The sequence below is a fragment of the Saccopteryx leptura genome, chromosome 3 (assembly GCF_036850995.1).
Source record: "Saccopteryx leptura isolate mSacLep1 chromosome 3, mSacLep1_pri_phased_curated, whole genome shotgun sequence".
In the NCBI taxonomy this organism is placed as follows: domain Eukaryota; kingdom Metazoa; phylum Chordata; class Mammalia; order Chiroptera; family Emballonuridae; genus Saccopteryx; species Saccopteryx leptura.
In genome coordinates this window covers 329,959,851-329,986,778 of record NC_089505.1, presented here as the reverse complement: position 1 = coordinate 329,986,778, position 26,928 = coordinate 329,959,851, and the positions used below count along the sequence as shown (strand labels likewise).

The following is a 26,928-nucleotide window of genomic DNA, read 5'->3' as shown; positions in this document are numbered from 1 at the left end:
AATATTCTAAGTCAAAATACTATTTTATCCAATAGGTTATTTTTGCCACCATTTTATATTTTTTCTTATCTATATGAACTTAAATGGTATATTGTTGTTTTTACAATTTAGGATTTTCTTAACTAGGTATGATTTATAATGGCATCCTAAAAGATAATGGAGTGCTTTCATTTCTAAAGATGACAGCAGATTTTAAAAATTATTCAAATCAAGTACTTTTATGTATAATGAGATGTCAACTTGGTGTTATTTCATTTTTGAAAGATTCATTCTATCCTGTTGCATCTTACATAGAAATGTTTAAAATATGAATTATTTTCTATGTACCTTATAGAGTAATGCCAAATTTTAAATAGACATGTTTAAATAATTTAGAGTGTGATAAAATGTAATATATACTGTTGATAATGGTGGTTAACTATAGTATTTTGTTAACACACGTCCTTTTGACAAGCGAACTTGACTCGAAGGAACAGCTGAGCTAAAGTCCCTGAATATATTCTTTTAAATATAAGGTAATATGTTGTACTCATTTGTGTACTCATTTTAAGTGTCATAAGACAAAGAATTTAGTAATGTTGAGGTGTAATTTATGATAAGGCATAACTGAAATAAACTTATTTAGGGGATGTGTTATAGTAGATAGCACATGTACCATGTCTAAACATTATATTTAGGCCCTGGCCAGTTAGTTGGCTCAGTGGTAAAGAGTCGACCTGGTGTGTGGATGTCCCGAATTATATTCCTGGTCAGGGCACACAGGAGAAGTGCCCATCTGCTTCTCTACCCCTCCCCCTCTTGCTTCCCCCCCTTTCCCTCTCGCTCAATTGGAGCGAGTTGGCCCCAGGCACTGAAGATGGCTCCATGGCCTCCGCCTCAGACCCTAAGTCAGGGGTCCCCAAACTACGGCCCGCGGGCCACATGCGGCCCCCTGAGGCCATCTATCTGGCCCCCGCCGCACTTCCGGAAAGGGCACCTTTTTCATTGGTGGTCAGTGAGAGGAGCATAGTTCCCACTGAAATACTGGTCAGTTTGTTGATTTAAATTTACTTGGTCTTTATTTTAAATATTGTATTCCCGTTTTTTTTTTTGTTTTTTTTTTAACTTTAAAATAAGATATGTGCAGTGTGCATAGGGATTTATTCATAGTTTTTTTTTTTATAGTCTGGCCCTCCAACGGTCTGAGGGACAGTGAACTGGCCCCCTGTGTAAAGAGTTTAGGGACCCCTGCCCTAAGTAGAGCTTAGTTGCTGAGCAATGGAGCAGCACCCCAGTTGGGCAGAGCATTGCCCCCTAGTGGGCTTCCTGCATGGATCCGGTTAGGAGCACATGCAGGAGTTGGTCTCTCTGCCTCTCCTCCTCTTACTGAATTAAAAAAATATATAATATATATATATATATTATATTTATTTTTCAAGTATTAAGGTTCATAAATTCTCAAAATCAATTGATAGTAGATTTGATTGTAAATACTTAAAAATAATTAGATGAAATATGGTTACAGTACTAATACAGAAGATTAAAATCTTAAAATATGCAACCTAGTTAATCGTTAAGTTATGCTAAATCTTTGCATATGATTTTTATTTGATTAAAACTAGCAGGTATAATTGGAATTTACATTAATTTTAGTTTTTAATGGCTTTGTAAATAGTGGAAAGCAAAATAAATAAAATAAAATACTACCCAAGTCTGCCCATAAACTTGAAATTAAAATCTAATCTTATTAGACTTACACTTTGTGAGTAGATCTTTCATGTTTTAAAATTATGTGTGGCCTGACCTGTGGGGGTGCAGTGGATCAAACGTCAACCTGGATGCTGTGGTCGCCAGTTTGAAACCCTGCACTTGCCCAGTCAAGGCACATATGAGAAGCAACTACTACACTACTACAAGTTGATGCTTCCAGCTTCTCCCCTCCTTTCTCTCTCTCTCTCTCTCTCTCTCTCTCTCACTTTCTTACATTTTCTCCTCTTTCTAAAAAGTCAGTAAATAAAGTCTTTTAAAATTATGTGTGAATTCACTTCTGTTATAAAGAAACTCTTCAAACATATAGAAAAACTCAAAAACATTTACAGTAAACATTTATATGTCTGTTACCTAATTTCTACAATTAATTTTTTGCTGTATTTTATCATACATAGTATTTATCCATCCATTAATTCATTTCTTAAAGAGAACTTTTTAGGTTGGCTCAGCAGTAGAGTGTTGGCCCGCCGTGTGGAGGTCCCGGATCCGTTTCCCAGCCCGGGCACACAGGAGAACTGCCCATCTGCTTCTCCACCCTTCCCACTCCTTTCTTTCTGTCTCTCTCTTCCCCTCCCGCAGTCAAGGCTCCATTGGAGCAAAGTTGGCCCGAGTGCTGAGGATGGCTCCATGGCTTTCGCCTCAGGTGCTAGTTGCAGTGGAGCAACGCCCCAGATGGGCCGAGCATCGCCCCCTGGTGGGTATGCCGGGTGGATCCTGGACGGGCGTATGCGGGAGTCTGTCTGCCTCCCCCCCGCCCCCCCCACCCCCCGCTTCTCACTTCGGAAAAATACCAATAAATAAATAAATACATATATAAATAAATAAAATTATTTAAAAAAATAAAGAGAACTTTATTTTTGAGTTTTCTTTTTCTTCTTTACTCAATCTCTCCACCTCCTGTCCCCAGTTGGCCCCCAGCCTCCTCCATTATAGGCCATTATCCCTGCTGAACATAGATACTAAAATCCTTAACAAAATATTAGCAAATTGAGTCCAGCAATACATTAAAAAGATTTTTTTTTTTTTTTTGTATTTTTCTGAAGCTGGAAATGGGGAGAGACAGTCAGACAGACTCCTGCATGCGCCCGACCGGGACCCACCTGGCACGCCCACCAGGGGCAACGCTCCGCCCACCAGGGGGCGATGCTCTGCCCCTCCGGGGCATTGCTCTGCCGAGATCAGAGCCCCTCTAGCGCCTGGGGCAGAGGCCAAGGAGCCATCCCCAGCACCCGGGCCATCTTTGCTCCAATGGAGCCTTGGCTGCGGGAGGGGAAGAGAAAGAGAGGAAGGGAGGAGGTGGAGAAGCAAATGGGCGCTTCTCCTATGTGCCCTGGCCGGGAATCGAACCCGGGTCCCCTGCACGCCAGGCCGACGCTCTACCGCTGAGCCAACCGGCCAGGGCCAATACATTAAAAAGATCGTAACAGCATGATCAAGTTGGATTTATTCCAGAGATTTAATGTTGGTGCAATGTCCGCAAATCAAACATGATATACCACATAAACTAAATGAAGGATTAAAAACCATATGATCAAATCAATAGATTCTGAAAATGCATTTGATAAAATCTAGCACTCATTTATGATAAAAACTAAGCAAAGTGAGACTAGAGGAAACATACCTCAGCATAATAAATGCCATATATTACAAAACCATAGCTTCATAATGGACAAAAAGAAGTACAGTATTTCCTGTAAGATCAGGAACAGGACAGAGATGTTTGATTTCCACTTTATTTTTCTTTTTCCAACAGAAGAGGGGAGATGTACAGACTCCCACATGTTCCCTGACTGTGATCCACCTGGCAACCCCTCCTAGGGCTGATGCTTGCAACTGAGCTATATTTTGTGCCTGAGGTGGAGGATCGAGGGAGCCATCCTCAGCGCCTGGGCCAATGCACTTAAACCAATTAAGCCATGGCAGTGGGAAGGCCAGAGAAAGAGAAAACGGGGAGGGATGGAGGTTAAAGCAGATGGTCACTTCTCTTGTGTGCTCTGCCTGAATATTGAAACCAGGACAACCACATGCAGGGCTGATGCTCTGCCACTGAGCCAACCAGACAGAGCCTGCTTTCCACTCTTATTCAACATAGTACTGGAATTTCTACCCACAGCAATCAGACAAGAAGAAGAAAAGGCATCCAAGTTGGAAAGAAATAAGTAAAACTCATTTACAGATGACTTGATACTGTATATAGACAATCCTAAGTAAAACTTATTTTAGAACTAGTTGCAGCCTTGACCAGTGGCTCAGTGGATAGACCATCGTCGGCCTGGAGTATGGATGTCCGGGTTTGATTGCCAGTTGGGCATACACGAGAAGCAACTATCACCTTCTTCCCCTTCTCCCCTTTTTCCCTTCTGTAGCCAGTGGCTATATTGGTTTGAGTGTGGCCCCTGCCACTGAGGATAATACTGTTGGAGTGTGGGCTCAAGCACTAAAAATAGCTTGATATCTGAACATCAGCTCCAGATGGGGTTGCCAATGTATCCCAGTAGAGGCGCATGCAGGAGTCTGCCTCACTACCTCCCCTCCTCTTACTTAAAAAAAGTAATAAAAAAAAATAACGATTTGCAGAATTGGTTACAAGACATCTAGACACTTCAGCATGAGTATTATGAACTGATGTTTAATATTTATGTCTGTTTTTTAAGGTAAGATTTGCAAACAGTGAATACACAAAAATGATGTGTTTTAACAGATGACCGCACCTGTGTAAGATTAAAACCTCAAATTCAGAACATTATCAACATCCCAGACAGTTTTCTTCTGTCCCGTTTTAATAAGTCTTCTGGCACCTTAGGGAACCACTGTTCTATTTATTTATTTATTTATTTATTTATTTATTTATTTATTTATTTATTTTTACAGAGACAGAGAGTCAGAGAGAGGGATAGACAGGGACAGACAGACAGGAACGGAGAGAAATGAGAAGCATCAATAATTAGTTTTTCATTGCGGGTTGCAACACCTTAGTTATTCATTGATTGCTTTCTCATATGTGCCTTGACCATGGGCCTTCAGCAGACCGAGTGACCCCTTGCTGGAGCCAGCGACCTTGGGTTCAAGCTGGTGGGCTTTTACTCAAACCAGATGAGCCCGCGCTCAAGCTGGCGACCTCGGGGTCTCGAACCTGGGTCCTCTGCATCCCAGTCTGATGCTCTATCCACTGCGCCACCGCCTGGTCAGGCTGTTTTAGAATTTTTTGAGTACAAGTCTTTAACCTCCTTGGTTAAATTTATTCCATGGTACTTTATTTTTTTTGTTGCAATAGTGAAGGGGATTTTTAAAATTTCTCTTTCTGACAGTTCATTGTTGGTGTATAAAAATGCCTCTGATTTCTGAGTATTAATTTTATATCCTGCCACCTTGCTGAATTCATTTATTAGGCCCAGTAGTTTTTTGACTGAGACTTTAGGGTTTTCTATATACAGTATCATATCATCTGCAAATAATGATAGTTTTACTTCTTTTCCAAGTTGGATGCCTTTCATTTCTTCTTCTGGTCTGATTGCTGTAGCTAGGACTTCCAGGACTATGTTGAATCAGAGTGGTGAAAGGGGGCACCCCTGCCTTGTTTCTAATCTTAAGGGCATTGCTTTTAATTTTTGCCCATTGAGTATGATGTTGGCTGTGGGTTTGTAATAGATGACCTTTATCATGTTGAAGTATGTTCCCTGTATTGCCTCTCACTTTGCTGAGACTTTTGATCATGAATGTGTTCTGGAATTTATCAAATGCTTTTTCTGCATCTACTAAAATTATCATGTGGTTTTTCTTCTACCTTTTGTTTATGTGATGAATCACATTGATTGATTTGCGAATCTTGTACCAGCCTTGCCTCCCAGAATAAATCTCACTTGAGCATGATGTATAATTTTTTTTTTCTTTTTTTCTTCTGAAGCTGGAAACGGGGAGAGACAGTCAGACAGACTCCCGCATGCGCCCGACCGGGATCCACCCGGCACGCCCACCAGGGGCGACGCTCTGCCCACCAGGGGGCGATGCTCTGCCCCTCCGGGGTGTCGCTCTGCCGCGACCAGAGCCACTCTAGCACCTGGGGCAGAGGCCAAGGAGCCATCCTCAGCGCCCAGGCCATCTTTGCTCCAATGGAGCCTCGGCTGCGGGAGGGGAAGAGAGAAACAGAGAGGAAGGAGGGGGTGGGGGTGGAGAAGCAAATGGGCGCTTCTCCTATGTGCCCTGGCCGGGAATCGAACCCGGGTCCCCCGCACGCCAGGCCGACGCTCTACCGCTGAGCCAACTGGACAGGGCTGTCTGGGAAGCTTTTTATTTCTCCTTCAATTTTAAGTGATAGCCTTGCTGGATAAAGAGGTCTTGGTTGTAGGCTCTTATTCTGCATTACTTTAAATATTTCTTGCCATTACCTTCTGGCCCAAGTGTTTCTGTTTATATGTCAGATATCATCCTTATGGGGGCCCCTCTGTAGGTAATAGACTACTTTTCTCTTACAAGTTTTAGTATTCTTTCTTTATTTTTTAGCTTTGGTATTTTAATTATGATGTGTCTTGATGTAGATTTCTTTGGGTTTCTCTTTAATGGAATTCTCTGTGCTTATTGAACCCATGTGACTTTTTCCTGCATCAATTTAGGGAAATTTTTAGGTATGATTTCTTCGAACAAGGTCTCTATCCCTTGTTCTTTCTCTTTGTCTTCAGGAACCCCTATGATGTGGATGTTATTTCCCTTCATGTTGTCACAGAGCTTTCTTAGAGTTTCCTCAGACTTTTTAAGTATCTTTTCATTTGCTGCTATGCTTTTGTGCCTTCGTTTATGTTGTCCTCTAACTGGCTGATTCGATCATCAGCTTCTTCCATCCAATGGAATTCCTTCCATTGTGGCCTTCATTTCTTATGTTGTATCTGTCATTTCTGACTGATTCTTTATTATTTCAATGTCCTTTTTTATACTTGCTATCTCTTTATTTAGGTGCTCATTATGTCCTTCAATAGTTGTTCTAAGATCTTTTAGCATCCTAACAATCATTATTTTAAACTCTGCATCCAGTAATTTGGTTATATCTGATTCAATCAAGTCCTTTTCTAGGGATTTCTCTTGATTCACTTGGGTTGCATTTCTCTGCCTTCCCATTTTGTCTGTGTATAAGAAGGGTGTCACCACAGGAGTCCAATGGGTGTGGCCTCTGTGTTCTCTACGTGTGGTCTGTCTGCAGGCCTGTCACCCTCTCTGCCACTGCCTCAGGTATTTGGGTATGGGCTTTGCTGACGTCGGCCCACTCTGTCCATTAACTTTTTTGATGGACTTCTGGGCTATTTTCAGATTTTTGCTATTGTGTATAAAGATTCTATGAATACTCTTGTATAAATTTGTTATAAACATAATATTAGATATGGTAAGTTAATATGGTTAACTTTTTAAGAAACTGCCAGATTTTTCCCCCAAAATGATTGTACCATTCAAACTTCCATTTACGGTGTATGTTGTTTTTTTAAATTAAGTTTTGTATGTTCAATGATTGGAATGTCAATTGAAATTGATAACTTTTATTTTTTTGTGACTGAGAGTGAGAGACAGAGAGGAACACATAGGGACCGACAGGCAGGAAGGGAGAGAGATGAGAAATAACAATTCTTTGTTGTGGTTCCTTTGTTCATTGATTGCTTTCTCATATGTGTCTTGACCAGGAGAGGGGGTATTACAGCAGAGTAAGTAACCCCTTGCTCAAACCAGCAACCTTGGCTCAAGCCAGTGGTGACCATGGGGTCATGTCTATGATCTCATGCTCAAGCCAACAACCCCGCACTTAAGCTGGGTGAACCCCCAGTCAAGCGGGATGAGCTTGGGTTCAAACCAGTGACCTTGGGATTTCGAACCTGGGTCCTATGCGTCCCAGGCCAATGCTCTATCTATTGTACTACTGCCTGGTCAGAAGAAACTGAAAACTTTTTTTATATTTAAGTGAATTCAAAATGCTAGACAGATAGTTTAGATATCTGAACATATTGTAGTTTTATTTTTTCTATTTTAGTACTTGCTGTATATATGCTTTGATAAGAGGTTATGAGAAATATAAAAAGTGTAATTCCTATCATGCTTATAATGTATCATTCTGAAAATAACCTTTAATGCAAAGAAATATCTTCTAAGTTTTTTCTATGTGTAATGAAACTTGTACTTACTTGACATTGAATCTATTTTGTTAGATAAAACAATGGATGATTACAGTGTAATGGAATTTGTATATTAATACTTTTATATTTTTTAGTGTAATAACTTAAAATTTAAAATTTACATTGCAGTTATATTCATGCATATTAAAATTTGATATGTTTTGGTAATTTTAAAACTAAAAAGATTATATAGTCTGTGAGAGTATTTACATTCTCTATTGAATATGATTATATTAGATCTTTAAAACTTTATATGCTTAATTGAAAACTTTATTTAGAATATTTGAATGGAAAGAGAATATTAAAGATTTGCATTTATATAATATATAAGTAAACTGTCCATACCTAGAGTGACACTGCTTATGAATCATTAAGATTATAATGTCTACTATCAATATTAAAATGACATTATCTACCTCTTTCTGTTTTTTCACAGCATATTTTTCTTTTTGCTTTTATTTTAGAGAGAGGAGAGAGAGCAGGGGCTGGGAGGAGTAGTGGGAAGCATCAACTAGTAGTAGTTGCTTGTTGTATGTATCTTGACTGGGCAAGCCCTGGGTTTCAAACCAGCAACCTCAGCATTACAGGTCAATGCTTTATCCACTGGGCTACCACAAATCAGGCTCAAAGCATGGTTTTAACCATCTTTACTTTGCGAATCTTGCTGTTAGGGCTTCAAGGATTTTGTTTATGTAGAACATTTTTTTGTTACTGATACGGGAAGTACATTACAGGGTTAAGGGGGAAGTAGTTAAGATCCAAGTTTAGAAATAGAAATTATGCCTGACTAGGTGGTTGTGCAGTGGGTAGAGTGTCAGTCTGGAATGCTAAGGACCCATATTTGAAACCCCGAGGTCACTGGCCTAGGCACGGGCTCATCCAGCTTGAGTGTGGGGTCACCAGCTTAAATGTGTGGTCGCCGGCTTGATAGTGGGATCATAGACATGACCCCATGGTCACTAGCTTAAGCCCAAAGGTCGCTCACTTAAAGCCCAAGGTCACTGGCTTGAGCAAGGAGTCACTCGCTCTGATGTAGCCCCTTGATCAAGGCACATATCAGAAAGCAATCAATGAACAACTAAGGAGCTGAATGAAGAATTGATGCTTCTCATCTCTTCCTTTCTGTCTGTCTGTCCCTCCTGTCCCTCTCTCTCTCTCTCGCTAAAAAAAAAAAAAAAAGATTACAATTATGATGGAATTGTTAGGGATGGTTAGTCGGGTATGTTGCAAATTAATATTTTATGTAATAGAAGTAGGGTAGATAGATATGAGGTTATGTTTGATAAATGTTTAATTTCTAATTCTCTTTATTCTACTTTTTGGAATTATTTACTCTCCTTTTTCTAGCCTAAGCCCTGTATTTAAAATGGGACTAAATGGGAAAGGGAGAATTTAAGAAGTTGGTTAATAGTAGGTAACATTTAGGGAGTTACTTACATTGCAAGTGTTGTTCTCAGTGTTTTACATATATTAACTAACCTAATGCTCACAACAAGTCCATGAGGGAGGTATTAGTATTACATTTATTTGCAGATCATAAACTGGCATAGATTGGTAACTTATCCAGAGTCAAATGACTAGGAAATGGCAGACTCAGGATTCAAACCCAGCCAGATTAGTTGATGCTCTTAATCTTCTGTTCTACAAAAGAAAGGATATATCTGATAATCTAATGGTATTTCAAAGTAAATTATAGGTAATTTCTCAATTCTCAGAATTTATTGTCTTTTGTTGTTTCCTGCCTTTTTTCTTTTTTCTTTTTTTTTTCTTTTTTTTGGTAGGGTGAGGGTCTTAGACATTAACAATCATTTTTGGTTCTGGGAATACAACAGGATATTTGACTCTACGTAGAATGTTTTCTCCAGTCATTTGATGAAAGATACTCCTTTTACCCCGTTTTACAGCAATCCTAAGGAATTACGTTTTTCTCTTGGATAACCAAATAAAAAAAAAAGGAACAAATTTTGAAAATGCAGAAATGTATTAATGTCTTTGATTCAATGCACAGTAACAGCTTCTGGTAGAAATAATGCATAAAGAAAACTAATTAAAATTGGCTGAAATTGCATACCACAAAGTTTTTTACAGTTAAAAAAAATTAATCAAACCATCCTGTCTTTTTTGTTAATGCTATAAACTGAAAACTTTTTATAGGAAAATCAAGATTGGTAAAACAGCCAAATTAATGACAACTGCCAATTTATCCAAAAATTAGCACATTTTCTTAACTAAAAACTGATGGAGTAATAAGTTCTTGATAATATTTAGCTTTTCAAAATTTGACTTAGCAAAAGTGCATTTGGTAGAAATTATGGTTTAAGAGAAAATTCATGTTGGCAAAACAGTAATCACTAAAATATGATACATAAAAAGGTGACTGACTGATGAATTAAATCTCTATTGTAAAGTTTACTTGAAAAGTAATCCTGAAGGTAATACTTTATTATATGAAAATAACACTTTATCAGATGAAAATATGCCCTGGCCAGATGCCTTAGTTGATTAGAGCTTTGTCCTGAAGCGCAGAGGTTGCCAGTTTGATCCCCGGTCAGGGCACATACAGGAACAGATCAGTGTTCCTCTCTCTCTTTCTCTCCTTTCCTCTCTTTCTCTTAAAAAATAAAATTAAAATAAAAAATGAAAGTGTTTTCCTGGTTTGATCTGGGGGAAACTTCAGTTAAAAAAAAAAAAAGACAATAATGAAGATAAGTTCAAAGTTAATTTCAAAAGCTACACCCTCAAATGAAAAATTAGTTTTAAGATTATTCTCTTTGAATGAAAAGTTTTTATAAACATGTTGTCAAAATGTACCTAGGATCAAAATGGTGGTTTTGGCCCTGGCCGGTTGGCTCAGCGGTGGAGCATCGGCCTGGCGTGCAGAAGTCCCGGGTTCGATTCCCGGCCAGGGCACACAGGAGAAGCGCCCATCTGCTTCTCCACCCCTCCCCCTCTCCTTCCTCTCTGTCTCTCTCTTCCCCTCCCGCAGCTGAGGCTCCATTGGAGCAAGGATGGCCCGGGCTCTGGGGATGGCTCCTTGGCCTCTGCCCCAGGCGCTAGAGTGGCTCTGGTCGCAAAAGAGCGATGACCCGGAGGGGCAGAGCATGGCCCCCTGGTGGGCAGAGCATCCCCCCTGGTGGGCAGAGCGTCCCCCCTGGTGGGCATGCCGGGTGGATCCCGGTCGGGCACATGCGGGAGTCTGTTTGACTGTCTCTCCCCATTTCCAGCTTCAGAAAAATACAAAAAAAAAAAAAAAAAAAAAAAAAAAAAAAAATGGTGGTTTTGAAAGTATCTATTCTGGGAATATGGTGATAAACAGAATCAAAACAGACCCTCCTGTCAGGACTTTATAGTTTAATGGGGAAGGCTGACGTTAAATAATTTGTCACACAAGTAATTGCTGAGATAATAAGGTAATTGGATCTAGTTTAGCAGTCAAGGAAATTTCAACTGTTCGGAAGGGTGAGTAGAATAGAAGCTAATACGTGGGAGGAATAGAAGATCCTTTGACTGGAATTAGCATGTTTTCTTTTTTTAATTTAATTTTTAAATTTTTTTTAATTAATTTTAATGGGGTGACATCAATAAATCAGGGTACATATGTTCAAAGAAAACATGTCCAGGTTATCTTGTCATTCAATTATGTTGCATACCCATCACCCAAAGTCAGATTGTCCTCCGTCACCTTCTATCTAATAGTTTTCACTGTGTCCCTCCCCCTCTCCCTCCCTCCCCCCCATCCCCCTGTAACCACCACACTCTTGTCCATGTCTCTTAGTCTCATTTCTATGTCCCACCTACGTATGGAATAATGCAGTTCTTGGCTTTTTCTGATTTACTTATTTCACTCCATATATTGTTATCAAGATCTCACCATTTTGTTGTAAATGATCCGATGTCATCATTTCTTTTTCTTTTTTCTTTTTTTACAGAGACAGAGAGTCAGAGAGAGGTATAGACAGACAGAAACGGAGAGATGAGAAGCATCAATCATTAGTTTTTCACTGCGTGTTGCAACACCTTAGTTGTTCATTGATTGCTTTCTCATATGTGCCTTGACCGCGGGCCTTCAGCAGGCCGAGTAACCCCTTGCTCGAGCCAGCAACCTTGGGCTTAAGCTGGTGAGCTTTCACTCAAGCCAGATGAGCCCGCGCTCAAGCTGGCGACCTTGGGGTCTCGAACCTGGGTCTTCTGCATCCCAGTCCGACGCTCTATCCACTGCGCCACTGCCTGGTCAGGCTGAATCAATTGCTGTCTTAGAAAAAAAACCCGTTCATAGTTCTGAGGATAATATATATATTGTTAGAAGACAGTCAAGACTCACTCTTTAAAATTTTTTTTTTTTTCTGTATCCTTCTGAAGCTGGAAACGGGGAGAGACAGTCAGACAGACTCCCACATGCGCCCGACTGGGATCCACCCGGCACGCCCACCAGGGGCGACGCTCCGCCCACCAGGGGGCAACGCTCTGCCCCTCTGGGGCGTTGCTCCGCAGCGACCAGAGCCACTCTAGCCCCTGGGGCAGAGGCCAAGGAGCCATCCCCAGTGCCCGGGCCATCCCTGCTCCAGTGGAGCTCCGGCTGCAGGAGGGGAAGAGAGAGACAGAAAGGAAGGAGGGGGGGGGTGGAGAAGCAAATGGGCGCCTCCCCTATGCGCCCTGGCCGGGAATCGAACCCAGGTCCCCCGCACGCCAGGCCGACGCTCCACCGCTGAGCCAACCAGCCAGGGCAAGACTCACTCTTTAAATTCATGAATGCCAGTGAAAAAGATATGGATAATCTGAGTTCTAGTAGTCACGGTGGATCTTTTAGAATTTTGGGAGATTGGTTTACCTGGCTTGAATATGTATAAGGCGCCTCTGTGTGTGTGTGTAGTTAAATTTTCTTTTCTATTTGGTAAATACTTTCAGTAGAAAGACAGGTTATAGTAGGTATATGTCTAACTTTTTAAGAGTCTGCCAGGTTGCTTTCCAAAGTGGTACGGTTTACATTCCTTCTAGCAGTGTGTATGATATTGCCTGTGGCTTTATATCTTTGCTAACACTTGGTAGGTCAGTTTTTTTTTTTTTTTTTTTGCTTTTAATCAGTCTAGTGGGTGTGTGGTGTTATCTCATTGTGTGTTTTTAACAGCTTTGTTTTTAAGACTTTATTTTTGGGGGGGGGAGAGAGAGAGAGAAAGAGAGAGAGAGAAAGAAAAGTGGGGAGGAGCAGGGAGCATCAACTCCCATATGTGCCTTGAGCAGACAAGCCCAGGGTTTCGAACCAGTGACCTCAGCATTCCAGGTCAATGCTTTATCCACTACACCACCACAGATCAGGGTTTTTTTTTAACAACTCTATTGAGATATAATTTAGATACCGTACAATTCTCCCAAATGAAGTGTATATGTTTTTTTAGTATATTCTGGTATGTGCAACTGTCACCACAGGCAATTTTAGAACAGTTTCAACACTTCAAAAAGAAATCCTGTATATAGCTCTCACACCCCACTCCCCTACCTTCTGCTCCTACTTTCAACCCCCAGCCCTAAACTACCACTAATCTACTTTCTGTCCCTATAGATTTTCCTGTTCTGGATATTTCATAGGAATGGAATCATAATATGTGGTCTTTTGTGACTGGCTTCTTTTGCTTAGCATGTTTTCAAGGTTCATCCATGATGTAGCATGTGTCAGTACTATATTCCTTTTTATGGTCAAGTAGTATTCCATTGTATCGCTGCACCACATTTAGTTTATCCATCTGTCAGTTGAGTGGGCATTTGGGTTGTGTGTCCTTTGGGCTATTATGAGTAATCCTGCTGTAAATATTCATGTATAAGTTTTATGTAGATAAATGTTTTTTCTCTCAGGCATATATCTTTTTTTTTTTTTTTTTTTTTTTTTTTACAGAGACAGAGAGAGAGAGAGTCAGAGAGAGGGATAGACAGGGACAGACAGACAGGAATGAAGAGATGAGAAGCATCAATCATTAGTTTTTCGTTGCGCATTGCAACGCCTGAGTTGTTCATTGATTGCTTTCTCATATGTGCCTTGACCACGGGCCTTCAGCAGACCGAGTAACCCCTTGCTTGAGCAGCGACCTTGGGCTCAAGCTGGTGAGCTTTTGCTCAAACCAGATGAGCCCGCGCTCAAGCTGGCGACCTTGGGGTCTTGAACCTGGATCGTCCGCATCCCAGTCTGATGCTCTATCCACTGCACCACTGCCTAGTCAGGCTGTTTTATCTTTTTAAAATTGAAGTATATTTACATGCAGTAAAATGTCATACAGTAATTCTAAAATTATCAGTGATTATTTTAGTTAATTGTATACATTCAGAACAATTTCTTCTCTCCTGTTCTTTTTCATTTAATCTCCCAACTCCAGAGGTGGCAGCCACTTTTTGGTCTCTGTCATAAAGATCAGGTTCCCTGTGGTGTAGTGGATGGAGAATTTTCTGGTGTGTGTATATATATATATATATAATACAGATTTTTGTTCTGTTTTTTTTTTGAGTTTTTAAAATTGAGGTATAAATGACATATAACAGCAATTTTCAACTTTTTTCATCTCATGGCATATATAAGCCACATAATTATTAAACTACTGCAGCACCAAAAAAATATATTTTTTGCTGATCTGACAATAAAACTAGGTATAATTTACTCATTCCTCCAAAAGCTATTATTGTGTTGGCTGTTGTCATTTTTTTATTTGACAGTCTAAGGGAAAAGAGGTCAATGTTCCTGACTAAATAGTTAGGTGTTGCATATTTTAAAAATTCTTGCAGCATACCTGTTGAAAATTACTGACATATAATGTTATATTAATTTTGGGTTTACAAAGTAATGTTTTATATATATTGGGAAATAATCACCACAATAAGTCTAGTTAACATTGGATATGTTGTTATAAAGTGATTTTGAAAATGTTTTCAAGAAAAGTACAAGATTTTGTAAGAAGGAACTTAATTCCTGAATATATACCACGAAATTCTTAGAATCAGTGGCCCAGCCTGATTATCCCTAACTCAAACACAAAAGTATTAATGAAATCTAGTCTCATTCCTACTTTGCTGTTGTATATTTGTTCATACTTGAAAAAACTACAGTTTTTTTTTTTTTTTTTTTTTTTACAGAGAGAGTCAGAGGGAGGGACAGACAAACAGGAACAGAGAGATGAGAAGCATCAACCATCAGTTTTTTGTTGCGCATTGCAACACCTTAATTTTCATTGATTGCCTTCTCATACGTGCCCTTGACCGCGGGCCTTCAGCAGACTGAGTATAACCCCTTGCTCGAACCAGCAACCTTGAGCTCAAGCTGGTGAGCTTTTGCTCAAACCAGATGAGCCCTCGCTCAAGCTGGCGACCTCGGGGTCTCGAACCTGGGTCTTCCGCATCCCAGTCCGATGCTCTATCCACTGCGCCACCACCCGGTCGGGCAAACTACAGATTTTTTATTGAGAACTCCATGATCTTATTTTAGCTTTTCTGGTTTGTTGTGTCACTGTTAATTAAATCAGTTGTTTAAAAAAATGTGATTTTAGATATTTTCCCATGGATGTTGACATAGTTTTAAATTTTAGAGTTTCTTTTTTTTTATTTTAGAGTTTCAAAATGTTTGTAGTGATTATTATATTCTGCTTCAACTGAGTTTATATGACTTTGAGATTACATTCATTGCACAATATTTTTTCATACTTAATACAATCTGATTTTCTTGTTTGTTTAAATGACCTTACTTTTAAATATTGAAGTGATCTTTAATAGTGTGGTTATTATTGCCTGATCAGGCGGTGGCACAGTGGATAGAGCATCGGACTGGGATGCGGAGGACCCAGGTTTGAAACCCCGAGGTTGCCATATTGAGCGCGGGCTCATCTGGTTTGAGCAAGGCTCACCAGCTTGAGCCCAAGGTCGCTGGCTTGAGCAAGGGGTAACTCAGTCAGCTCTAGCCCCCCTGGTCAAGGCACATATGAGAAAGCAATCAATATACAACTAAGGTGCTGCAACTAAGAATTGATGCTTCTCATCTCTCTCCCTTCTTGTCTGTCTGTCCTTATCTGTTCTCTCTCATCTCGCTCTGTCTGTCACAAACATACAAAAATAATGTTATTATTTTACTTTTTTTATTCTCGTTTATTTAGCCTCTAAAGAAATAACAGTGCCTAAGGGACAAGAAGTGGAATCGGATAGTCTGGTTAAATATTTCACTGTTGTTTGGTGTAAGGCTTCAAAGAAAAAGCACAAAACATGGGAAGGTGATGCTATTCTCATTGTCAAAGGAATGTCATTTACATTAAAGGACTTGGAAGGCAAAGACATTGGAAGAGGTATGTGATATTACCTAATATTTATGATTTGACCTAAACTTAGTGTGTGTGTGTGTGTGTGTGTGTGTGTGTGTGTGTGTGTGTGTGTGTATCTGGTTACATAATTGAAATCTAGTTGGGTTTTATAGATTAAGATGTTCTTTAATTGATTTATGTCTAAATTATCTCATAAACATAAAATTATCTCACAATATTTAGTCTCATGTATACTAGTTCAGTGAGGCAAATCTTATCTCATGGTTTCATTTTTTCCAAAAAATGATTTTCTTTTTTTTTTGTATTTTTCTGAAGCTGGAAACGGGGAGAGACAGTGAGACAGACTCCCGCATGTGCCCGACCGGGATCCACCTGGCACACCCACCAGGGGCTAGGCTCTGCCCACCAGGGGGCGACGCTCTGCCCCTCGGGGGCGTTGCTCTGCCCCTCGGGGGCGTTGCTCTGCCGTGACCAGAGCCACTCCAGCGCCCGGGGCAGAGGCCAAGGAGCCATCCCCAGTGCCCGGGCCATCCCCGCTCCAATGGAGCCCAGGCTGCAGGAGGGGAAGAGAGAGACAGAGAGGAAGGAGGGGGGGGGGTGGAGAAGCAAATGGGCGCCTCTCCTATGTGCCCTGGCCGGGAATCGAACCCGGGTCCCCTGCATGCCAGGCTGACGCTCCACCGCTGAGCCAACCGGCCAGGGCCAAAATGATTTTCTTAAAAAAATCAAATGGTTGGCCAGGTAAGTACAGTTTGGCATTTTTCTGAGATTAACCAGTTTGTCTTAGTGCACTTTTCCACCTTTTTCTTTGAAGAATGCTGAGTAAAAGTTAAAAAGATGTTGATATCAGAAGTGGAATGAAATCTGATTTCAATAATGTCAAATAAAATTTTGAGAAAAGCAAGGAGATAATGGCTAGACATCACCTAGAGCAGTGTTCCCTAGCCCCCAGGCCGCGGACCGGTACCGGTCTGTGGGCCATTTGGTACTGGTTCACAGAGAAAGAATAAATAACTTACATTATTTTCGTTTTATTTATATTTAAGTCTGAATGATGTTTTATTTTTAAGAAATGACCAGATTTCCTCTGTTACATCCGTCTAAGACTCACTCTTGACACTTGTCTCGGTCATGTGATACATTTATCTGTCCCACCCTGAAGGCTGGTTTGTGAAAATATTTTCTGACATTAAAACTGGTCCGTGGCTCAAAAAAGGTTGGGGACCACTGACCTAGAGTATTCATTTAAATTGGAGGTTGCCATTATTTCTATTATAAAAGGTTGCCAGCATGAGTTGAACTAATATAAATTAGCTCATGGATTCAGAATGCCTAACACTGTTGCCTCTTATTGTTCAATTTTAGGAGTGACTCATATGTATAAAATCTGTTCTATGTGTTCATTCATCTAAATTTTTCATAGTTTATAGTTTTTGGTAACTGTTATGTGTCAAGCACTATGCTAAGAATAAACAAGATGGGTATCATAGTAAACTAAAGTGGGACCGGCCAATGTAATTGATAATTAAGAAGCAATAAGATAGTTGTTTCAATGAGAATATTACTAAGTGCAGTCATGTATGGAACGACCATTTAATTCCGCCTAGGAGGTCAGGGGAAAACTTCATAGGAGTTATTATGTTAGGTAATATATGAAGGATGAATAGTTTTATGTTTCCTTTGAGAAAGGGGCATATACAAGAAGAAATAACATATACCAAGGCACAAAGACAGGAGAGATTTAAAAGTAGTTCCAGGTTTCAAGGATGTAATACATGAAGGCCATTGACAGTGATAAGAGTTGAGACTGACCTGAATAATCCGCAACATATTTTTAAATTATAAAAATATTCAACAACTACTGGCCCTGGCTGGATAGCTCAGTTGGTTAGCGCATGGTCTCGCGAAGTGCATAGGTTGCTGATGTGATCTCTGGTCAGGGCACATACAGGAACAGATCTATGTTCCTCTTTCTCTCTCTCTCTCTCTCTCTCTCTCTCTCTCTCTCTCCCTCCCTCTCTCTCTCTCCCTCTTTCATTAAAATCAATAAATAAAAATTAAAAAAAAATTTAACAACTACTATATGTATATACAGTGTCATACTCAGTGGTTGGAGAAATTTAAAAAGTTAGAGCACACATTCACTGTAGTTGGTTAAGGTAGATAGAGGCTAGATTTTTGGAGAATGTGTTTGTGCTTATTTAGTAAAATTCCAAAGCTATCTAGAGAGGTAAAATTATCAAAATTACCTTGAAATGTCTTTTACCCATAAGTTACAGTATACATCATTTTGTGTATGTACAGTTCATAATAAAATGATGATTTTGCTGCAAGTAGCAAAAAATGCAAATTAGGTTTAAAACCAGTGTTTTTTACCCTATCGGTTTAAGTAGAATCACCTAAGATGCTTTTAAAAAAATACCAGTGCTGCCTGACCTGTGGTGGCGCAGTGGATAAAGCGTCGACCTGGAAATGCTGAGGTCGCCGGTTCAAAACCCTGGGCTTGCCTGGTCAAGGCACATATGGGAGTTGATGCTTCCAGCTCCTCCCCCCTGTCTCTCTCTCCTCTCTCTCTCTCTGTCTCTCTCCTCTCTAAAATGAATAAATAAAATAAAAATTAAAAAAAAAAAAAAAAAAATACCAGTGCTTAGGCCCTGACTTCTGAGACTATAATTTATTTGGCCCAAATGGTGGGGAAAGGAAGTGAGTATAAGTATATTTTAGGTTTCCAGGTGCTTTTTGTTTATTTAGGTGTACTTAAATAAATATCCGACAGGGGTTGTGAACCATGGATTTAAACATTAAAGGTAATTTTATTGGCATTCAAAATGAAAACATTAAAACATAAGATTTGTTTGCTTAATTACAATAGTAATAAATATGTCAATCTGGAGTTAATTTTGCAAATTTTGGCCTGTAGACCAGGCAGTTTAAAAAAAAAAAAATTGGATATGCAGTATTTAAATATTGTTAGTATAGGGATCGAGGCTAAGAAAACTGAGGGCTGGAGTGCTGAAATTGCTGATAGTTTGGGATAATGTAGGCATGCTCTATTGGCTGTTATTACACAATACTCAGAAAAACAAATATGGGAAACAAAGTTCAAGAATTTTAAGAAAGTTTTCTAGGGATTTAGAGATAAGCTTGAGAGATATCACTATGAACCAAAGTGAAATGAGAGATCCTAGAGTTACAGAGATTTCTAAAGATGCCTCAAAGTGCTGAGGACGGCTTCATGGCCTCCCCTCCGGTGGTAAAATACAATAGCTTGGTTGCTGAGCAACGGAGCAGCGGCCCCAGATGGGCAGAGCATGGTCCCGGTAGAGGGCTTGCTGGGCGGATCCCGGTCGGAGTGCATGCAGGAGTCTGTCTCTTTGCCTCTCCACTTCTCACTTATTTAAAAAAAAAAAAAAAAGCCTGACCACCTGTGATGGTGCAGTGGATAAAGTATCAACCTAGAACATTGAGGTTGCTGGTTCAAAACCTGAGCTTGTGTGGTCAAGGCACATATAGGAGTTGATGCTTCAATCTCCTCCCCTATTCTCTCTCTCTTCTCTCTAAAGTGAATAAATAAAGTCTTAAGAAAAAGTTTATTGTATACACAGTTCTTTTATTTATTTATTTATTTTACAGAGAGAGAGAGAGAAAGTCAGAGAGAGGGATAGACAGGGACAGACAGGAACGGAGAGAGATGGATGAGAAGCATCAATCATCAGTTTTGCAACATCATTACACGTTGCAACACCTTAGTTGTTCATTGATTGCTGTCTCACATGTGCCTTGACCGTGGGCCTTCAGCAGACCAAGTAATCCCTTGCTCGAGCCAGTGACCTTGGGCTCAAGCTGGCGAGCTCAGGGTCTCGAACCTGGGTCCTCTACATCCCAGTCTGACGCTCTATCCACTGTGCCACCGCCTGGTCAGGTTGTATACACAGTTCTTGCCCCCCTCACCTTAACAACACAATAACAATGTATTTAATGTAGACATAGCATAGGAGTCTAAAATTTCACCACTATCTATCTGGTTAATATATTGATTTTGAGCAAACTGTAACTAACTTACTCATTTACAATCCATCAGCACCTTACACATGGCAACGCTTAATAAATGTTTGTTGAACTAATAATAATTCAAACAAGCTTGATATCATAAACTATCCCAATTTTTATATAGAGCTAGAACTTGGATGATTGTGGCCTCTTGCCACAACCAAATTTTAGCTTTCCTCTTATGGAACAGTAGGTCATTCTTGTGGTAGCAGTTGCTTTTATTGCTAGTTATCCTTTACATTTCCAGCATTTCTTTTTTTGTAATTTTTTTAATTTTTAAAAATTATTTTTATTCATTTATGAGAAGAGAGACAGAGAGAGAGAGAGAGAGAGAGAGAGAGAGCACGAGAGAAGGGGGGAGGGGCAGGAAGCATCAACTCCCATAGGTGCCTTGACCTGGCAAGCCCAGGGTTTTGAACTGGTGACCTCAGCGTTCCAGGTTGACGCTTTATCCACTGCGCCACCACAGATCAGGCCCATTTCCAGCATTTCTAAGTGGAAATAGGGATGCCATAGTGTTTATCTATTTTGTACCCAAGGAAGGAGGATTTATATAGCATACCAAACTCTTTTTTTTTGGCTTGATTTTCTATAGAGATGGTAAAACTATAAGAATATAGCAAGCTCTATTTTCAACAATAGAAAAAAGCCTTGCTTTCTCTAAAACTAAGCTGATTTTTTTAGCTATATTATTATTTATATTTTATTTCTTCATATTTATTGCCTTTTTTTCCCTTTTTCCAAAATGATGTTAGGTTTACATTCTGGCTAATGGGTTATACAAGGCTATTTGCATTCAAAGCAGTTTTCCTTTACAGCAGGGGTTGGGAACCTTTTCGGCTGAGAGAGCCATGAATGCACATATTTTAAAATGTAATTCCATGAGAGCCATACAATGACCCATGTATGTTATGCATTATCCAATAAAAATTTGGTGTTGTCTGGAGCACAGCTGTGATTGGCTCCCGCCACCTGCAACCATGAGCATTAGGAAATGAATGGATTGTAATACATGAGAATGTTTTATATTTTTAACGTTATTTTTTATTATTATTAAAGATTTGTCTGTGAGCCAGATGCAGCCATCAAAAGAGCCACATCTGTCTCGCGAGCCATAGGTTCCCGACCCCTACTTTACAGTTATGGGAAGGTGGCTATGGTATCACCAATTAACTCAGAGTGTCAGTAAAGTAACTTAACTTTATTTGTTCTCAATTTAAAGGCACTGGATATAAATTCAAAGAGCTTGAAAAGATCGAAGAGGGCCAAACAATGATGATTGGTGGAAAAGAAATAGAAGTTGTGGGTGTGATCTCCCCAGAGGATTTCAGCAGTGGCAGATGTTTTCAGCGTGGAGGAGGAAGTCCTGCTGAATCAAATTCTTCTCAAGCTGCTAAGAAGTGTTTTTCTAACCCTTTAAAAGGTGTCTATAAACCAAGTTCAAAGGAAAATAGGCAGAATAGTTTGCAAAATTGCAAACCACGACATGACCCACATGCACCAAGTAAGATGTTAAAAATAGTTTGAATATTTTTTTTTCTGTCAAATTTTGGCATATGAATTTAAAATTTAAATTTTCTTTTCAAGTTTTCAGATTAAAGTATGTATTATTTTTCAGCTATGTAATCTGATGAAAGGGGTAATATTGATGTTGAATAACAGTATAGTTTGAGAATTATTTTATAAGTAAATTCACAATTCTAAGAAACAGTAATCAAAATTCTGTACATGCGTTGAAGGAAAATTGCAAGTTATAGAAATATATATATTATCACATATATATGTGATAAGGTACCAAAGAATTGCAAAAATTAACACTAGTATTTTAGAAGGAAGAGTCAGGCCCCCTTACTTCTCCTTTCTGAAAAGAAAAAAAAAACCCAGAGAAAGAAGCAAAAGTTAGTGACTAATCATAGTTTAACTATAGTTCTCTGGAAGGACTGGGGCCACTACTTGCTGGACAACAAGGAACTTCCTCTTCCCCTTCACTAAGATCCTTTAGGAGACAATGTTTACATATCCTACACTGATTCTCTTTCTCCTCTCCTGGAGTACTGAGAGTGATATATACCTCTAGACAAAGGGATCACAAGCCAACTCCCCCCCCCCTTGTAAAACCTGCATTCTCTAACATTTTATATGCTTTCTAATAATCATCCCTCTTGAAATCCTTTATATGTATAAACACTTCTAAACTAAACAAGCAGGGACTAGCTTGTTAGATTTCCAAGGGTATTTTTCATTTGGCCTTATCTTAAGCTAGCCATTTCACTGTGGGGACAGAGATAGGGGGTAGACACTAGAAGATTTGAGGATGTCTTTTGATATGTAAAACAACATTTATTGCTACTGTGTTGATATGTAAAACATTTGTTGCTATTGTGTTACCTTGTATTATAAGTTTTAATATGTAAGAATGTTTTTTCCTTTTAATAGATCCTATAGACCAGGGGTAGTCAACCTTTTTATACCTACCGCCCACTTTTGTATCTCTGTTAATAGTAAAATTTTCTAACCTCCCATCGGTTTCACAGTAATGGTGATTTATAAAGTAGGGAAGTAACTTTACTTTATAAAATGTATAAAGTTACAGCAAGTTAAAGCATATAATAATAATTACTTACCAAGTACTTTATGTCAGATTTTCGCTAAGTTTGGCAGAATAACTCTCTACAAAACAGCTTACTATAGTTAAATCAATCTTTTTATTTATACTTTGGTTGTTCCGCTACTGCTCACCATGAAAGCTGCAACGCCCACTAGTGGGCGGTAGGGACTGGGTTGACTACCACTGCTATAGACGAATGTTGTAAGCTTGTTAATGATTGACTATTGTGTCATGCTCCCCTTCCTTTCCCCCCCAACCTGTATGTAATCAAGTCTATATAACTAGCCTCAGGGCTGTATTGGAGATGACATGATTTGGGTTAGCTATACCCTGTGTAAGTCATTGTTGGGCAGATAAAATGTATTATGCTCACTTTGTTAAAGAGGCTGTTGCCCAGGTGATATTAATGTGTGTTGGGGTGGGCTAAAGGCAAGCAGAATCCTTGTAGCCTGGGGCTTGGTTTTGGGATTAAGCCTTTCCTACCCTTTTTGGTGTAAGGTGGTACAATCCTATCATGCCTCAGAGAAGTGACTTTGTATTAAGAGACTTCCCTATTATGTATATTGGATTAAGGGTTTGGATTTCTACACTATAAAATGGGAACGGAGCGGGAGTTTGGCTCTTGGTTCCTGAGATTAGCATGAGAGAGCAGAGAAAGTAGAGCCAGCAGCGGAAGGCGGCCACGTGGAGGAGGCCAGGAAAAGCAGCCAAGATGGTGGAGTGCTGAGTGAGATGCCAGTTTGTACAGAGTTTGTATCTGGGATAAGGAAGGAGATGGGGAACTGAGGAAAATAAGGCTGGTGAGCTAGAAACCTTTGATTCTAGGAAACTCGGATAAGTCAGTGGCTTTGTGAGCACTGAGTGTGACTGGGTTTTGGAGCCCAGTGTGTATTTTTACTTGCCCGCCGGGTGCAAGCTAGGATTAAAGGCTATGGCCCACCAGTTTTTGGCTCCATGGTTTCTTTACCGACTGTCCGAATCCAATGCGAACCTGCAAGGGCCGGGCTGCTGTGATAGTGGCCCTGGCCCTGATTACTGGCTTTACAGTCATATGTAGCCGGCTTATTAATAAATCTCCTCCTAAAATTTATTCTGTATCCTGCCTTGGTGTCTCTGCAAAACGCACAGAATTAAGGTATGCTACTTTTTAACACATATACATACACGTGTATGATTTTGGATAAAATCGGACATTTAGTAAGGAGAGAAATTAGTAAATTCATGATTCAGCATTATGTTTTTTATACTTTTTTTGTGACAGAGAGAGAGAGAGAGAGAGAGACAGACAGACAGACAGATAAGGACAGACAGACAGGTGTTGTAAGGTACCAAAGGCTACAGAATTAATATTAATATTTTAGGAAGCTTAAAGAACATTTTATTAATTTGGGCTAGGCATACAGAGAGATTTTGTAAATGATCTCTGTACTTGTGTGATTAGCATAAAACCAAGATTGCTGATGGCATTGTGTTGTAAATGCAGAAGAGGAAGAAGACTTGGATTCTCTGACCTTCCCCTACACCTATGGGGAAATGGGTGAATAGCTAGCCAGGTGCAGGCAGAGAAAGATTAAATCAAACCTTTATATTAATGGGCCATTTACAGGCATTTGTCCCCATGGAAACTACCTCTCCCCCTCCTGAAAGCATGTAGTTAATGTATGTATCTCTGGGCAAAGGAGTAGCAAATGAACACTAGAAAATATAGGAATGTATTTTAGTATGTAAAGTGACATTTTTACCATTATGTTGCCTTGTAAGTTTTAATGTGTAGAAGCATCTTTTTATGAATCCTATAGACAGATGTTATAAACTTGCTAATGAATTGTGTCCCATCCCCCCTCCCTTCATCCTTTTCCCATACCTATGTAGGTAAAGACAAAGGTTGTGATGTCATGCTTTTTCCCGCCCATGTATAATTAAGGATATATAACCAACCCCTAGAATATTAATGAGACACACGATTTGGGACTGTTGCCTCATGTAAGATATATGTGGCCAGCATATTTAATAAATTTCCTCCTTTAATAAAACTTTTCAAAATTTATTTGGACTACATGCCTCTACGAAAACCCGCAGATTATGGATTGGGTACTTTATAACACAGGAAGGGAGAGAGATGAGAAGCATTAATTCTTCGTTGCAGCACCTTAGTTGTTCATTGATTGCTTTCTCATATGTGCCTTGACGGGGGCGGAGGAGGCTACGGCATACCAAGTGACCCCTTGCTCAAGCCAGTGACCTTGGGTTCAAGCTGGTGAGCTGTTCTCAAATCAGATAAGCCCGTGCTCAAGCTGGTGACCTCAGGGCCTCGAATCTGGGTCCTCCGTGTCACAATCTGACGCTCTATCCACTGCACCACTCGCTGGTCAGGCTATACTTCCATTTTTAAGACAGTGTCTTAATTACATGCATTGTCATATTAAAATATGATAGCATGTACCTTGACCTGGCAAGCCCAGGATTTCAAACCAGAGACCTCAGCATTCCAGGTCAACACTATCCACTGCATTGCCATAGGCGAGGCCTTACCAGCTCTTTTAAAAAATTTCCTTCTCTCCTTTATGCTTCTTTCTCTTCACCTTCCTGTTGCATAACAAAGGACTGTGGGGAATGAGAAAGAATACTGTGCTTATTCAGAGATCTTAGTTAGAATCCTGGTTTTGCTACTGAACTAGCTGGTTCTTTGACCTCGCAGGGTAGTCTCTTACCTCTCAAATATTTTTCTCCTCATGTATAAAATGTGAATTTTAATAACTACTATAGAGACTTATAGTACTTGATATATACTGTATAAAATAAATATTTGTTGATTGAGTGAAAAGTTTTATTGTGATAATTTATATATGTGTGTATGTATGTGAGTGAAAATCCTTTGTATAAATGATAAATCATTGATTATCCTCATTTATTTAATTTATCTTGCCAAGGGTAGAATTAGGCTATTGACTTAAAACTAAAGCATGAGAGAGTTTGTTAGTATTAAATGGTACCTCACTGTGAAGGTAGAGGGTATCTTAAAATTTGAACTGGTGTCCCATTATCATGATGGCTTTTTCTTTCTTGACGATGGGCACTTTGTTAGATTACTATGCTATGGTCCATTTGCTTGAGCACTGTATGCTCCTTGTCTTCTCTTTTTCCCCTTTGTCATTTTTATTTTTTAACTTGCTTGAGAGAGGGATAGACAGGGACAGACAGGAAGGAAGAGAGATGAGAAGCATCAACTCATAGTTGCGGCCCCTTAGTTGTTCACTGATTGCTTTTTCATATATGCCTTGACCAGGGGGCTCCAGCTGAACCAGTCACCCCCTGCTCAAGCCAATGATCGTGGCCTTCAAGCCAACAACTTTTGGGTTCAAGCCATTGACCATGGGGTTATGTCTATGATCCTACGCTTAAGCTGATGACTCTGTGTTCAAGCTGGTGAGCGTGCACTCAAGCTGGATGAGCCTGTGCTCAAGCTGGGAACCTCTGGGTTTCAAACCTGGGTCCTCTGCGTCCCAGACTGATGCTCTATCTACTGCACTACCACTTGGTCAAGCCCTGTTGTCTTTTTTAAAAGATAGAAAAAAATGGGTCCATTTTTGGGGTTGGAAATCCATAAAGAATGCACTCTTGCTTTGCTACTGGGATATAGAGTAAAGCCAAGTGCTACATTTTCCATTTTCACTCCCTAAAATTCCCTACCTGCCAAGAATTAACATAAAAATGAATTCTTTTTACTTGCTCAAAACTAGGAAGATCCATAGAAAACTTTCCACTGGGCAAATTGTTAATGGTAAACATGACCAAACTTGCATTCCATTCACCATCTATTTCCTCATGGATGAATATTTATTTAATCTACTAGAACCTGTTTTTTATCTTCCCCATTCATCTCCTGTCTTTCTCTTTTTTTTTTTTTCATTTGTTTATTAATTTATTTTTCAGCGGGAGAGACAGAGACAGAGAAAGACAGGGAGAGGGACAAACAGGGACAGACAGGAAGGGAGAGAGATGAGAAGCATCAATTCTTCATTGTGACACCTTAGTTCTTCATTGATTGCTTACTCATATGTGCCTTGACTGGGGTATCCAGCAGAGC

At 39.7% G+C, this 26,928-nt stretch overlaps 1 protein-coding gene across 2 annotated transcripts in view; it reads left to right on the top strand.

Annotated features, from left to right (window-relative positions):
* The window catches only part of RAD54B (RAD54 homolog B), a 142,751-nt gene that overhangs the window by 80,356 nt on the left and 35,467 nt on the right, over nt 1-26,928 (top strand). For both annotated transcript variants that reach the window (XM_066379134.1, XM_066379132.1), the window contains exons 4-5: nt 16,022-16,207; nt 21,456-21,737. In XM_066379134.1, coding sequence (XP_066235231.1) covers nt 16,022-16,207; nt 21,456-21,737 — 468 coding nt within the window. The remainder of the gene's footprint in view (nt 1-16,021; nt 16,208-21,455; nt 21,738-26,928) is intronic.